We start from the raw sequence: 14,571 nt of genomic DNA on the forward strand, positions 1-14,571 counted from the left end.
GCCGGGCTGAGTGGTCTAAGTATAGTCGAACTATTGTAGCAGGTGACGCGGTGCTGGGCTGAGTGGTCTAAGTATAGTCGAACTATTGTAGCAGGTGACGCGGTGCCGGGTTGTGTGGTCTGAGTATAGTCGAACTGTTGTAGCAGGTGACGCGGTGCCGGGCTGACTGGTCTAAGTATAGTCGCCGGGCTGAGTGTTCTAAGTATAGTCGTGCAGGTGACGCGGTGCCGGGCTGAGTGGTCTAAGTATAGTGGTGCAGGTGACGCGGAGCCGGGCTGAGTGGTCTAAGTATAGTCTAGTGACGCGGTTCCGGGCTGAGTGGTCTAAGTATAGTCGAACTATTGTATCACTAGCCTGTCGGACAATCAGTTTTCGAAAGACTGTGGTTCTCTCCGATAAAAAAAACCTGACCGCCATGAATAGTACCGAAAGTGGTGTTAAAAACCAACAAATCAATCAATTAACTTTTGTATTAGAATGTTCTAGATGTTCTAGTAAAACAATTCAAAAATCTACAGTGTTTAAAAGAAGTCATTACTCTACCGGGAGTTAAAAAGAACGACACTGAAATTATTAGAGATTTTACAAATGTTCAGGGATTTTACATATTAACTGTAACACATTTATAAAGCATAACAATTATCTTATGATTATACATGTACCATATGACTGGCAATAATGCTACTCACCATTGTACAACACACACACATTAAAACGCAAAAACTCAGATAATAAAAAAATAGATTAAAGAAATTCTAAATTCTGCATAGTAGAATGAAGGTTAGACCGTCTTCGTTGGGATATCAAGTGCATGGTCGTATGTGGATCAGATTTATTTATGCACGAAAACGTGTGTTAGTGTTTATGTTGTAATGGAGAATCAATATGGATTGCATTGTAAGTTACATAATTCTTCTTCCAACTTATTTTATTTACGTATTTTGTCGTATAAATACCATGCAAGTTCATGTGATTGTCATTTCTAATTGCTAAAATCTTGTTGCGTTGTCGTGGAACATTTTTAACAGTTTTGTGGAACCTCACCGCCAGAATGTATTATTTGGGATGTATTCTTCTGATGTTTCAGTCTCGTTGAAATCTCAATGAATTTACAAAAACATTATAATCAAACTAAACTGCGAACAATGGCGTTAAAACAATAACATTGAGGATGAAAATGGGGAAGGTGTCAAGAGACAACAAACCCGACCAAATAGCAAATGAAAACGAAGGCCATCAATGGGTCATCAACATAGCGAGAAAAGCCATCACCTGATTGCGTGCTTCAGATGGCTCCTAAACAAAAATGTGTTCTAGTTCAGAGTTCCGACAATGGAGGTCATTCTAAACTTCAAAACATATAAATGAACTAACATTTAAAATCATACTAGACTAACAAAGGCCAGAGGCTCCTGACTTGGGACAGGCGCAAAAAGCGGGTGGGGTTTCGGCTTTTCATAGGGGTACATCCATAAATGACAGTTTCCAAAAATGTTGGCCTTCTTTGGGTATAAAGGGTTCATAATGAATGTTTCTTTGGAAAACGCGTGTTATTCGAATAGAAATAGAAAGATCATACTTTTTTGAATGATCTGTTGTTCTAGACGGAAGATTACAATGTAGAAGATAAGCTGCATTCATTGAGGAAACTTTTTATTCGTCACAAAACCCATTTCCGAACCTAAGAGCATCCTCGAACAATGAATATTTTCGTTAATTGCAACCTAATTAATTGTTCATAACAACAGTAGAATAAGAATAAACGAGGATCCAGTTTATTACATATTATGTTGTTGGGATTAATTGGTAGCAAATTTCTTTTGGATCCCAGCTATGCTAATATCTGTGACTAATTCGGTAGCAAGTTGCTCCTAGTTCCCTGTTTCGTTAAAAATCTATTCCTAGATGGATAGCAAATTACTCCTGGATCCCTATTACGGTATACGTGATTAGATGGGTAGCCAGTTGCTGCCGGGTCCCTTTACTAGATAGGTAGCAAGTTGTTGTTGGGTCCCTATTATTATGTGGGTGACTAGATGGGTAGCAAGTTGCTCCTGGGTCCCTATTATGGTTTACGAGACTAGATTGGTAGCAAGTTGCTGCTGGGTCCCTATAATGGTATACGTGACTAGATGGGTAGCAAGTTGCTGCTGGGTCCATATTATGGTGTGCGTGACTAGATGGGTAGCAAGTTGCTGCTGGGTCCCTATAATGGTATACGTGACTAGATGGGTAGCAAGTTGCTGCTGGGTCCATATCATGGTTTACGTGACTAGATTGGTAGCAAGTTGCTGCTGGGTCCCTATTGTGATGTGCGTGACTAGATGGGTAGCAAATTGTTCCTGATTGGGTCCATATTATGGTGAATGTGACTAGATGAGTAGCAAGTTGCTCCTGATCGGGTCCCTATTATGGTATACGTGACTAGATTGGTAGCAAGTTGCTCCTGGGTCCCTATTATGGTTTACGTGACTAGATTGGTAGCAATTTGCTGCCGGTCCCTTTTATGGTGTCCGTGACTAGATGGGTATCAAATTGATCCTGATTGGGTCCATATTATGGTGTACGTGACTAGATGAGTAGCAAGTTGCAACTGGTCCCTATTATGGTGTGGGTGACTAGATGGGTAGAAAGTTGCTCCTGTGTCCCTATGATGGTGTGCAGTACTAGATGGGTAGCAAGTTGCTTCTGGATCCCAAATATGGTGTTCGTGACTAGATTGGTATCAAGTTGCTCCTGATTGGGTCCATATTATAGTATACGTGACTAGATGGGTATCAAGTTGCTCCTAATTGGGTCCATATTATGGTATACGTGACTAGATGAGTAGCAAGTTGCTCCTGGGTCCCTGTTATGGTGTTGGCGACTAGATGGGTAGCAAATTGCTGCTGTGTCCCTATTATGGTATACGAGACTAGATTGGTAGCAAGTTGCTCCTGATTGGGTTCATATTATGGTGTGCGTGACTAGATTGGTAGCAAGTTACTGCTGTGTCCCTATTATGGTGTATGCGACTAGATTGGTAGCAATTTGCTGCCGGGTCCCTTTTATGGTGAATGTGACTAGATGGGTATCAAGTTGCTCCTTATTGGGTCCATATTATGGTGTGCGTGACTAGATGGGTAGCAAGTTGTCTTAAAGAAGGTTAAGAGGTTATGATGTAACGATTATCTAACAAAATATTTACTATCAACAAATACCTTTAATTTCACAAACAACAAATTTTCAGACAAAGGTTACGTGAACCTGTGAATCTTTAGTCAACCGGTCGTATCGAACATTTCATTTAACACTTTTCTGATCGATATCATTTCTGATCCCTAGCAGCACAATTTGGAGGACGTTTCGGTCATTTGCTTGACTAGTCAGCTGTGAATGGAGGGAATGGAATAAAGGGGAGGAGATATGTATTCATCTATGGGGGTATATAAAGTACATTTTTTTCAAATAAAATCTTACATTTTTTGTTGTTGGTGGTTCTCATCAGTTTCAGCTTTCAAATGAATTAGGAGTACAAAAGCAAATTTTGTAAGTATTGTTTTTATATATTTGCATATTTATTGTAATTTACGTCTATAGATAATACAGATTAATAGCTTTGCCTGGGACAAAAAGATGTATTAGTTCACGATTTTACAAAAATGAATAATATTGGTTACACTCTATCTTGTACTAAAATTTATATGACATGAAAAAAACTAAATTTAAATCTTGCATTTTTTTTTTAATTTCTTTTCAAAATCAATTTCCCTTTCTCCCAATATATAATAATAGTAAAAAGGAAAAAAACTAAAAAAAGATATACTGGGATCGAATCTACAGTAGAACTAAGCATATAAATTCGGAACAATTACTGCAGTTTATTATATTACAATTTATATATACTATATGTACAGTAAGGTTACAGTCATCCTTATAAAAGTTATCTTTTTCATATTCGTCATTTTTTGTGTGTGTATAAATCAGTTATTTTTCTTGCTAACATTGTATTGATTTTATAGATTTTCGGAAGAAAAAAAAAGGTGATTAGATGTTAAAAGCCCAGTGTGAGATCTTCGTATTGGTCAAAATATTATGTTAAGCGTACTCGCATGTCTGTTTGAGTCTTAGCCGTCACGGAAAAATAATAGGTTATATTTAAACTCTTTTTACTACTTTTATAAAAAGCGTGTTGGACCGGTGTATTCGTGTATAAAGTCATGTGACAAATATTACATGCATATCGGAACTAGATCTTATTCGAAATTAATATGAACCCTGATTTGAACAAGACCGACATGTTCTGAGTCTGATTTTAACTAGCTAGTTCACAAGGTACCAAACAGTTCGCATTTCAGTACTTGCTGGACATATAAATCAGACTCCGAGCCGATTAGGCGTTGACTGTAATCCTAAATACCGCGTACTTCGCGGATAAGCAAATACAAATTTCCAAGTCTAATTTCATCCTCCCGGTAGAGAACCTACGGTCTCCCGCATTCGAGACGAGCTACTACAAGTCTTTTGTCAAATAACGCAATGACGTTATTTTTACCCCTTTTTCGATATTTGAAACAATGTTATTGAACATGTCTTATTAATCATATATATATTTATTTTCAATATGCTTTTTAAAAAAGGAACACACAAGATATATTTCTCTCGTTTTGCCAGTCAACGATTGGTTCGCCAGATCTGGAAAAGATTTCGGTCCTGTCCGTTTTAACTTCTTTCATAAAAGGACTATCATATCAACATTTCACAAGAACATAAAAGTTGACCAAAAAGATAGATGCAACACTGTTTAAATATTTTGTGGAGCAGATTATGATTACTGTAATACCATAATTAACATAAGGAACTTTTAATTTAAGAATAAAACCTGTTGTATTGAAACGTCGAAAAGATCTAATGATTTTTTTTTTAAATTCAACCAGTTCTATGTACTATTCTAGTATTTAATCTGGTCGTAAAGAATTCACACTTAGTGGCCAGTTAACAGATTACGCTATATTACAATTGTGTTGTCCGTTATATTTAAAAGACCATCTACTCATGATCTAGACAGTTATACAATAGTTATCTTATTTAAATTAAGATCTACTAACACAATATTTATTGAAGGTGTTATAATTGACTTTTTAAATAGTTAAGTACATGAGGTAGCATAATCAGATAGGCAAAGTTCAATTTCTTACTTCTGTAGATATAGATACAGTGCAGAAATTTTATAAAAAATAGTCTCTTCCCAGGCCTTCTTAAGATTCATATGGAGCTATATATGTTGTGATAATGGGACAGTCCCACAGACAAATGTTTTAAACTACTCTACATTTAAATCTGGACACGCGTGTATACAGCAGACCCATTTTGAATGTGTTTTTTTATAACTACTTTTTTGTGTGATATTGTTAGTTAATGAAATGCCAGAGTTGGTACGGGTTACCAATATTAGAAACATTTTGACATTGAAGATTTTTAGAGATGCACATTTTTGGTTTTTGGCCCAGCTGAATACCCCCTTTTGGGAGCGGGATTTTTTTCGCCGTGTTGAAGACCCATTGGTAGCCATGGCCTGTTTTCTGCTCTTTAATTGAGTTGTCGTCTCTTTGACACATTCCCTATTTCCATTCTCAATTTTGTGGGGTTTTTTTTGTACCTGGTGAATGGTACAGTTATTTCTCAAATGAATGTGGAATCGCTCTTTGATTAGTGTACTAATTTTTACAAATGTAGGTACATTGATATATGAAGATGTGGTGTGAGTGCCAATGAGACAACTATCCATCCAAATAACAATTTAAAAAAAAGGTAAACCATTATAGGTCAATGTACGGCCTTCAACACGGAGCCTTGGCTCACACAGAACAACAAGCTATAAAGGGCCCCAAAATTACTAGTGTAAAACCATTCAAAACCATTGTTTATGTCCTTAATATGTATGCTGTTTAGGATTCTGATATCTAAACATTTAGCTGGAAATAATGGTTTACGTGACTAATTTACCAACATGTCAATCTGATGCCAGGGGCTCAATATCTTCTAAATCTACTTTCCACACCTGAAAAACAGATAATTTAGATAAAAGATCATTTGATAATGTTTCCCCTATACACGAGATCGTACAATATTTATTGGTGTGGAAAAGTCCTCGAATATACCTGGAGCCCTCTTGATAAGTCATCGATACAACATCGGTGAATACTTTAAAAGTCACTACTTGGTTTAAGGTCTGTTTAGGAGTGGCTCTATGTCTTGTGGTTGTCATAGACATACATTTGTATTTGTAATTACACGCTCAACATTACTTTGTTTCTGCTTAGTCCTGACTAATTAAAGTATAGATATACATAGGTAAATACAAGAAAAACTACTTGCCCTCTTGTTTTCTATCCTATATGCATATAATTACCCTAAGACACCATATCTTAAGACTATGCAGATGTACATCTAGCGAGTTGTTTAACATTGCAATAATTATGTGTTCCCATATTTGCAAACGTATAATGCATCAATCTTATATGCACACAAACAGTACATTTCACAATACGTTGGTTGTTTATAATAGTTTTTTATGATGTAAACTACCATGAAATATCAACACGGACATGCTAAGGCCGATTATATAACTAGTTCACTATAGCGTTATTGTCCCGTAAGCTTGATTTAAGGAGCAATAAGGAAACCTTTATATACCTGTATACAAGTACGATCTAATTAAAGGCACATAATTCCAACAAATATGCATTGCTAACATTCATTACGTAACACTCAATTCAGCTACCAAAGATAACATAAAATCCTATCAAAAATGTATTTACAAATATTAGTTTTTCGTGTCTTAAGGGGTCTTTTTAGGGTTTGCAGGCAGGGTTAATTAAAACTTATTCAAATCTGATTTTGTTAGTTGAAAGATTTTTTTTATATTTAGTTTAGAAAAGAAGATACAAAAAAGGACCTAACAATGGACGGTGGAGGAAGCGATAATGGATGTAAGTAGACAATACTTTAATATACAATCGCTTCCCAATTATGATAAAATCTATTTTTTGATAGTTTTTAAGCTGCCATTTTTAACTATGACGAAACTGTGCCAAAATGAGTTTTTTCTTGTTAGCAAGTTAAAAGAAAGATTTGATTTAATACCGATTCATGAACGATCTTGGGAACATTACGAAAATTCATAATAATAAGATATCTATATACATTTTGACATTTCAAATCTTAAAACTTCGACTTTGACTGGAACTTTCGACTTTTCAAATCTCGAAATTTAGACTATTTCTTGAACTTTTGAATTTCTAAAATCTTAAAATTTTTCAGTTATTTTTGAAGTCGGATGACTATTTAATATGTCAAGACATGTGTGTCAAGACATGTGTGTCAAGCTCATAACTGCCCCCGAGTTTACTCTGCGAGTTTACTAAAGTTGTAAATATATCTAACAAAAAATTATCAAATATTTTCCATCAGAGACATATAAATCATAATCTATTATAAACCACAACAAATAAAAATATATAAAAACAAGCATTTTTGATTATTTAATAGTTTTTTCTGAACTTACCTATATTTCCATCTCTATCAGTGGACAAAAAAAATCTACTCAAAATAACATGGACTGATAATAAGTACAGGAAACGTACTGGCTCTTAAATAACGAAAAAATAGATAACAAAAACACAAGTACAGACAAAAAATGATAAACAATACTAAACCTTATGAAGAAATGTTTGCGTTACTGAAAACTTTTTCTTTCATTATCTATACTGCGTTGTTGAGTCAGGAACGCAGTAAGTGGTACATGTGTATACATACCCAGTGATATACTGGCTTGCAGCTGATACAAGGCGTAAGATTTTCAAAGAGGAAATTTGTTTTATGAGTAGCCAAAACTTGGCCATGTACCTTTCCCTTCAAGCGAGGTCAGATTCTTCAAAGGCGATGTCGAATTGATAATCACAAAATTAAAAGATATTGAAGTGCAAATTCAATATTTTGTTTTATATCAATTTATCAAAAATTTACAGTTTTACAATCTGAATAACGTGATTTAAAAAGAAATGATGCTTTGCCCCAAATGATTTATGAAATTATTTAGCTGTTAGGAATTGACATAATCTTAATTTTGATCTGATATATATACTGCAAAGTTTTGAATAATTTTAATCGGTGCAATGCACAACCTGTAGATATGTCAACTACTGCACTTCGTAAAAGTAACCTGCCTGATTTTGGTGAGAAAACATTTGTTAATTTTGACATTTTATTATAACAACGAAAGGAATAGTAAAACTGTAAGAAAAAATATCTGTACGCTATTTATTGGACTTTTTAGACTATTTTATAGGTTAGTTGAGAGTTGAAAGGTTAACACTATTTTTTTTTAATGTTTTTGATGCTTTTCTTGTCCACACTTGTGTTGTATTGGCAAAGAAAAAGAAAAGGACGTACTTTGTGAAATATTTTTATGTTTTTAGTTTCATCTATCAGCGGCTCGGATGTATAAAGTTGGTGAAACAATGAGTAAAACAAAATTCATAATTATGGATTGTTTTATTTGTATAATAGTGCGTAATGGATTTGATATTACAATTTTCTAGATTTGTTACCCGAACTGAATAATTTAATTTTCAATTAAGTCTGAGACTGCTTTATTAGGAGTCTCAGATTGACTCAATATCACGAATTTAAACTGAAAAATAAACCGTAATTTAAGGATCGGTAATTTATTAATTATTAATGTATACTGGAATGATTTGATATTAAATATTTTTGTAGTTTGTTATTGCAGAATCAAAAAAAAATTCAATTCTCTGATACTCTGTGCTGAATAGAAGAATGCTTTATATAAAAGAATGCGACCCGTTTAGATCTCTTCAATTCTTTTTTGTCAATTGGTGAAAATTCTGTATAACAAATTCTGACACTGAATAAGTGTTATAAATTCAAACTGATTTATTTCGTTATAACAAGTTTGAAATCTGGAATTGCGAATTAACAAAAATAGATATATTTTAACGAATTGGAATTTTCTATTACAAAGTAGTCCTTTGGGTTTCAGTTCAAAGATGATATTCCAGAACTCTTTGTTTATACCAAATGAATCTTCTTCAAACCGATTTAATATGTATCCTACATTTATATGATCTAGTATCCACTGATATTCGATTTATTTTGAACACTTTTTGAATTTGTATTTTATTGCGATTGTCACTAGTACAATTAAAATACCCTTGTTTTTACTTCTTTTTTTCAGTGTATACCGGTAGGCGAGGTAGTGTTTATATGCAGATTCACATGCCTAATCGTCCTGACAGACCAGTTTTGAATAACGTTAACGGCAATGGTAAGGAATAATACATAGACTATACTTACGTGATCTATATTATTGTTTAAAGATTAACAAGTGTATAATGAATGTGATGTTGAAACCTTATAATTCTTACATGATTGATATTATTGGTTACGGTTCGGAGGTGGATTTAGAGGGTTTTTCACCCCAACCCTTTTTGTGGGAAAAATTTTGTTGATTATATAGGGAATCACTGAAGCATGCCTGGAGCGGGACCTGTCTTAGGCAGTCAGTGGGCCACCACTTAATATGAAATTATTTGGATCCGCCACTGAAATTAACAAGTTTTTAATGAATGTGATGTTGAAACCTTATAAATACATTTTTGTGTTGGTGTATTGTATTTTTGTGTCGCTCAATCTTTGGTTTTCAGTGTAGTATTTTGCGATCAGTGGTTGATCTGTTTGATGTCTCCCTTAGTTCCGTTCCCCTTTCCGATTAGTAGGATACTATAATTCTTTTTAATTTGTGTTGTGTTGTAGTACAGTGTTACTTGTACAAATTTGGGATATATATTTCTATTTGTGGTATCAGAAGTCTATTACAGAATTCCTTACTTCGTTTAGGTTATTTTTGCTGATCCAATTATAAATGTCTAATGCTCCACAAAAAGTAAAGTAATTTTTTTATCAATGCACGTACGATTGAAAGTTGTAATTAAATGCCATCTTCAATAGCACATAATATTCAGTAAAAAGTAAATAGGTCTTTAAACGCTCCAGTCGTTGGACAACACGAAATCTTAAAGCTTTGATGTATACTGGGAATTTAAGGTTCTATAAACCGTCCGGCAATGTTGGAAGACAAGTTGTGGGGAAATTGCCTTACTGGTTAAATGAAGTTCCTTTGATAGTTACTACTGCGTCGCGGTGTGAAGTTATAATGTTATTGACTAAAGCACTTACTAATAGTATACTTATCACGAGAAGTCAGATAGCTGCGTGTTATTCAACAGTTTTGCCATTGAAGAAAGGCAGGATTTTTATGTTAATGGTCTGTTGGTTCCGACTTTTTGTTTACCAGTATCATTGCCAAGTAAACTTATTAAGACCTTTTGCGGGCGCATTACGTTTTACTTGTTTGGACTGTTAGACTATTAACATAATATTGGACATCTAAACATTGTGTCCCTCTGAATATGACCGTCCTATTTGTTTACACTATAAATCAGCAAATAAAAAATCATTAACGCATCAATATAAAAACGTTCAGTAAAGTGTCAATGTTCAAAGTGCCGATAATAGTCAAAAATCAATATTCATAGGGCGCAAATATCTTAATTTTTTATTTCGAAAGATAAACAAAAAGACTCTCAGATTTGTAAGGTCTTGTTTCCGGCGCATTTTCAGGCTTTTATTGGACATTCCTTACCTGTTATTTCATTGACGTTTTCCAACACATCCCTCTAAAATTAAGTTTCAAACTTTGTCAGAAATATGTCATTACGCTTCCTCAAATTTCTTAAACTTTGATTACAGTAAATGGTTATTTCATTATATACCATTTCCATCGAATAGTACGAAAACCATTTAGGACCTCCCAAAATTATATTTTCATGAACGCAGATTAAATTCAGTATCAGGGATTGTTTCAGTTTAACCAATAACCAATAACCAATCGTGATCGTGAATAAAAATTGTAATAAATCTCTCAAATAAGTTATCACAATTTTTTTGGTAATTTATGATCACGGATTAAATCTGATATCACGGACTTTGATATTCAGTACGTGGTAACGAATTTCATAATTTATTATCACGATTTATAAAAATTATAATAACGAAATAATCCACTATAACAAATTACAAAAATATGGGTTTACATCTTAAATTTAAATCGATTATCACGAATTACAAAAATTGTTATACTAGTAACTAGTTTATAGATTCGTCATCACAAAGTTAATTCGCGATAACGAACCACAATTGGTTATAATAACTTTTATGATTTACGATAACGATTGTAATCCGTGATCACGATTTTTTAAATTTGTCATATCGATATTAAATCTTGTTTTGGAGAGGTCTTATTGGGCTTCCATATAGTTCCTCCAAAGGCTACATCTTTATATCGCTGTTTAATCGACAATATACTGATATCATAAAGGTTCTCAGATAAGCTTGGGCTTGTTTATCGAAGCTCTCTTAGAATTAGGACGTATCCTAAATTCTGTCCTAAGAAATTCTTAGGACGGAACTTAGGATAATTTCGATAAACAGGCCCAATGTCTTTTGTAACTTATTTAAGAATCTCAGTAAAAGTTTAAAACTGTAGATACCTGTCTAAAACAGGACTGTACGTTGATTTTTATATGTATTTTGGTTAGTTTGGGTCATTTAAATTTGCTAATTCGTTGACATATACCTAACATCTCTTTCTATTCATTAGCATTTGTACGAAACTTATTGAAGTCTTTGATATTATTTTTTCCCCAAAGAACACAGAAACTAATGAGCTAATCGTTCAATTTCAAGATGCATGCTTTAGAAACAGACTAGAATTTTTGTTATTAAAGTTGCTATTCCCTGTAGCAGGATTATGAGTTCCAAACAATAGATTTCGAATCTATCAATGCATTATTGCGCCTGTCCCAAGTCAGGAGCCTCTGGCCTTTGTTAGTCTTGTATTATTTTAATTTTAGTTTCTTGTGTACAATTTGGAAATTAGTATGGCGTTCATTATCACTGAACTAGTATATATTTGTTTAGGGGCCAGTTGAAGAACGCCTCCGGGTGCGGAATTTCTCGCTACATTGAAGACCTGTTGGTGACCTTCTGCTGTTGTTTTTTTTCTATAGTCGGGTTGTTGTCTCTTTGGCACATTCCCCATTTCCATTCTCAATTTTATTATCATATACAGAATAGTTCAGTTCTTTTATCTAAACTTTCTGCCGTGTGGTGTCTGGTTTTATTTCAAAAACATGTGAATTTTATTGATATCTTAATTTTGATTTCTTAACCGTGAATATTGATAAAAAAGATGGAAAATGCATAATAACAAACAAGAAAAGAATTGATTCATACCATATTGATCATAGTCTTGCAACGAAAGATAAGTCTCTATCATCATTTAAGTCATATTTTTATAAATAATATTATCTTTTCCGCATTTAAAGCAACATTAAGTATCGTTAAAACGTTAAGTATTCGCTTATCCACATCAAACCATGCTTAAAAGTTGCGCAACTCCGTACAAATCGATTCGACGGATACATTTAAAAGATCTTAAGTCCAATATGTATAACAGTTCTTGTCAATACATATAATCGAATCTATGTGGGCAATCGGCCTGCACATTATACAATATATATTTATGTGTGAGGATTTGTCGTATTAAATTGCATCATTAGGAAATAAATCGTTATCACCTTCACTTACAACTACTACCTGCAGAATCAGTAGTTGGAACTTATTTTAACAGTACAAATACGTATGTATTTTATACAGCATTTGTATAAAATGTGATATTTTTGGAAAATGAGCGAAGAACAGGCAACATGTGGGCGTGCAGATAGTATATCTGAAAAAGGGGAGGATAAACCAAAAGGGAAGTTTAGACCTAGTGCTAGATTTGATATCTCAGAAAACGAGGAATTCCATGATATGCCGAGAGAGCGTGGCAAACGAGAAAGTAAAATAAGCGTTTCTGATATCACAGTTGCAAGGCAACGAAGACAAAGTATAGCAGAAAATATAAAATATCGCATCGTTAATCCAGTAAGGAGATTATCTAAAAGCGTACAAGAAACTTTACATACGTATGCTTCGAAACGCAGAGGTAAGAGATCCGCTTTAAAAAAAAACTTATATTTCAATTATTTTTTTGTTAATGGAATATTTAAATAGAAATTTAGATGCAACATTTCGTATCTGCCGGACAAATATTGTATTCCGTCTTTCAAAAACTATCCCTTCTATTTTATTCTTAAGCTTAACACAGTCTAAAGCAAGAAACTATTTCCTTTAGTTAAAACAGTTTATTTAACTGTCGAAACTCGTAACATGCCAAAATATAAAACACAAATAAATGCTTTTAACTCCAGAACACCAACACAGACATATAAACTAAAGTGGCTAAAAAAACTACTTAGCGTTGCCTTGAAAAATTGCTAAAGTTACTTAATCTAAAACAACAGTTTTCCTTTAAGGAAACATTGATCTTGATAAAACCTTAATATATCACTATAATCCTTCCTTTATTTGTCATTATCACATGTTACTCAAATCAGTAATTCATTTGAGAAAGAAGCATGACGAAAAACAGCTGTAAGACCTTAAAACGGTAATTTCGATTTGCAGTATACACAGCTAATGTATATCGAATGATCCGGCCTCGGTTATTTCAGGAACCCTCTCATCTTACAGGTGTTTTGTCGATTTTGACTCGTTTTAGGTGTTCAATGTTAGAGTCGTACAGTCTTATAGGGTTTCCTTTATTACCTGTAATGTTTAAAACATTTTTTATTTTTTTTAGAATTTCATAGCTAATTTCCCCCACATTTTTGCCGGTGTGCACAGATGTTTAGTAAGTGTGCGTTATTTTCGCACTTCTGGAACTGTTGGATCCAATCAAACATACAAAAATAAAGAGATTTGGTATGATTTTCAATGACAAAGATATATGATTATGTATTATTCCGCTTTCAACTTTGCTTCAAAAGAAGACGCAAACCCCTGTATACTACGGTATTACCACGCCCCTCTGTGCTTTAAAGATCCGCGAGGTGTCCGTTTTCCTGTAAAAGATGTAGCAATATACAGTCATTTTTGGTGTGATCTGCAAGCCACATTTTACAAGGATGTCAACCTTTTCACACGTGAACATTATGAAATCATATCGGAAAAATTAAGTGGCACTTTAATAGGTACTAGACAACTTTTAACTGTTTCTGGGTTCCTCTTGTTTCTGTCTAAGTCTTTTAAAGCTGCAATGAAATTTTCCCTGACGATTTTTTAGTGCGCTTATGATTATTTTTTTCAAATTTTCCATTTCGATATCCCTCACTCCCTCCCGGTCGTTCACCCATAATTGCTTTCCGCTGCCAATGAATAAAATTCAAAATATCTAATATTATGTATAACAATATTTAAACAAAAGGGTGTAACAGAGGTATATAATCCAAGAACAGCAAACGAATTAAAAAAAAAACAAAAAAAAACAGCCGTCCAAGATGCGGGCAGTGGTGTTTTCCCGATGCCATTGTTTATCTCTATTGCTGTTGCAGACAACAAATAATT

The 14,571-nt window shown here is 33.8% G+C and overlaps 1 protein-coding gene across 5 annotated transcripts in view; it reads left to right on the forward strand.

The window, feature by feature from the left end:
- The first annotated feature begins 839 nt into the window (after positions 1 to 839).
- The window catches only part of LOC139512815 (electroneutral sodium bicarbonate exchanger 1-like), a 28,499-nt gene continuing 14,767 nt past the window's right edge, over positions 840 to 14,571 (forward strand). Inside the window, exons 1-3 of one of the 5 annotated variants that reach the window (XM_071300739.1) lie at positions 840 to 897; positions 6,911 to 6,971; positions 9,239 to 9,328. In XM_071300739.1, coding sequence (XP_071156840.1) covers positions 886 to 897; positions 6,911 to 6,971; positions 9,239 to 9,328 — 163 coding nt within the window. In that variant the 5' untranslated portion in view covers positions 840 to 885. Of the gene's footprint in view, positions 898 to 3,446; positions 3,529 to 6,910; positions 6,972 to 8,137; positions 8,217 to 9,238; positions 9,329 to 12,560; positions 13,112 to 14,571 lie in introns of those variants that run through there. The other 4 variants (XM_071300741.1, XM_071300740.1, XM_071300736.1 and 1 more) reach the window with 4 other exon arrangements.

Source organism: Mytilus edulis, chromosome 2, assembly GCF_963676685.1.
Source record: "Mytilus edulis chromosome 2, xbMytEdul2.2, whole genome shotgun sequence".
Taxonomy (NCBI): Eukaryota; Metazoa; Mollusca; class Bivalvia; order Mytilida; family Mytilidae; genus Mytilus; species Mytilus edulis.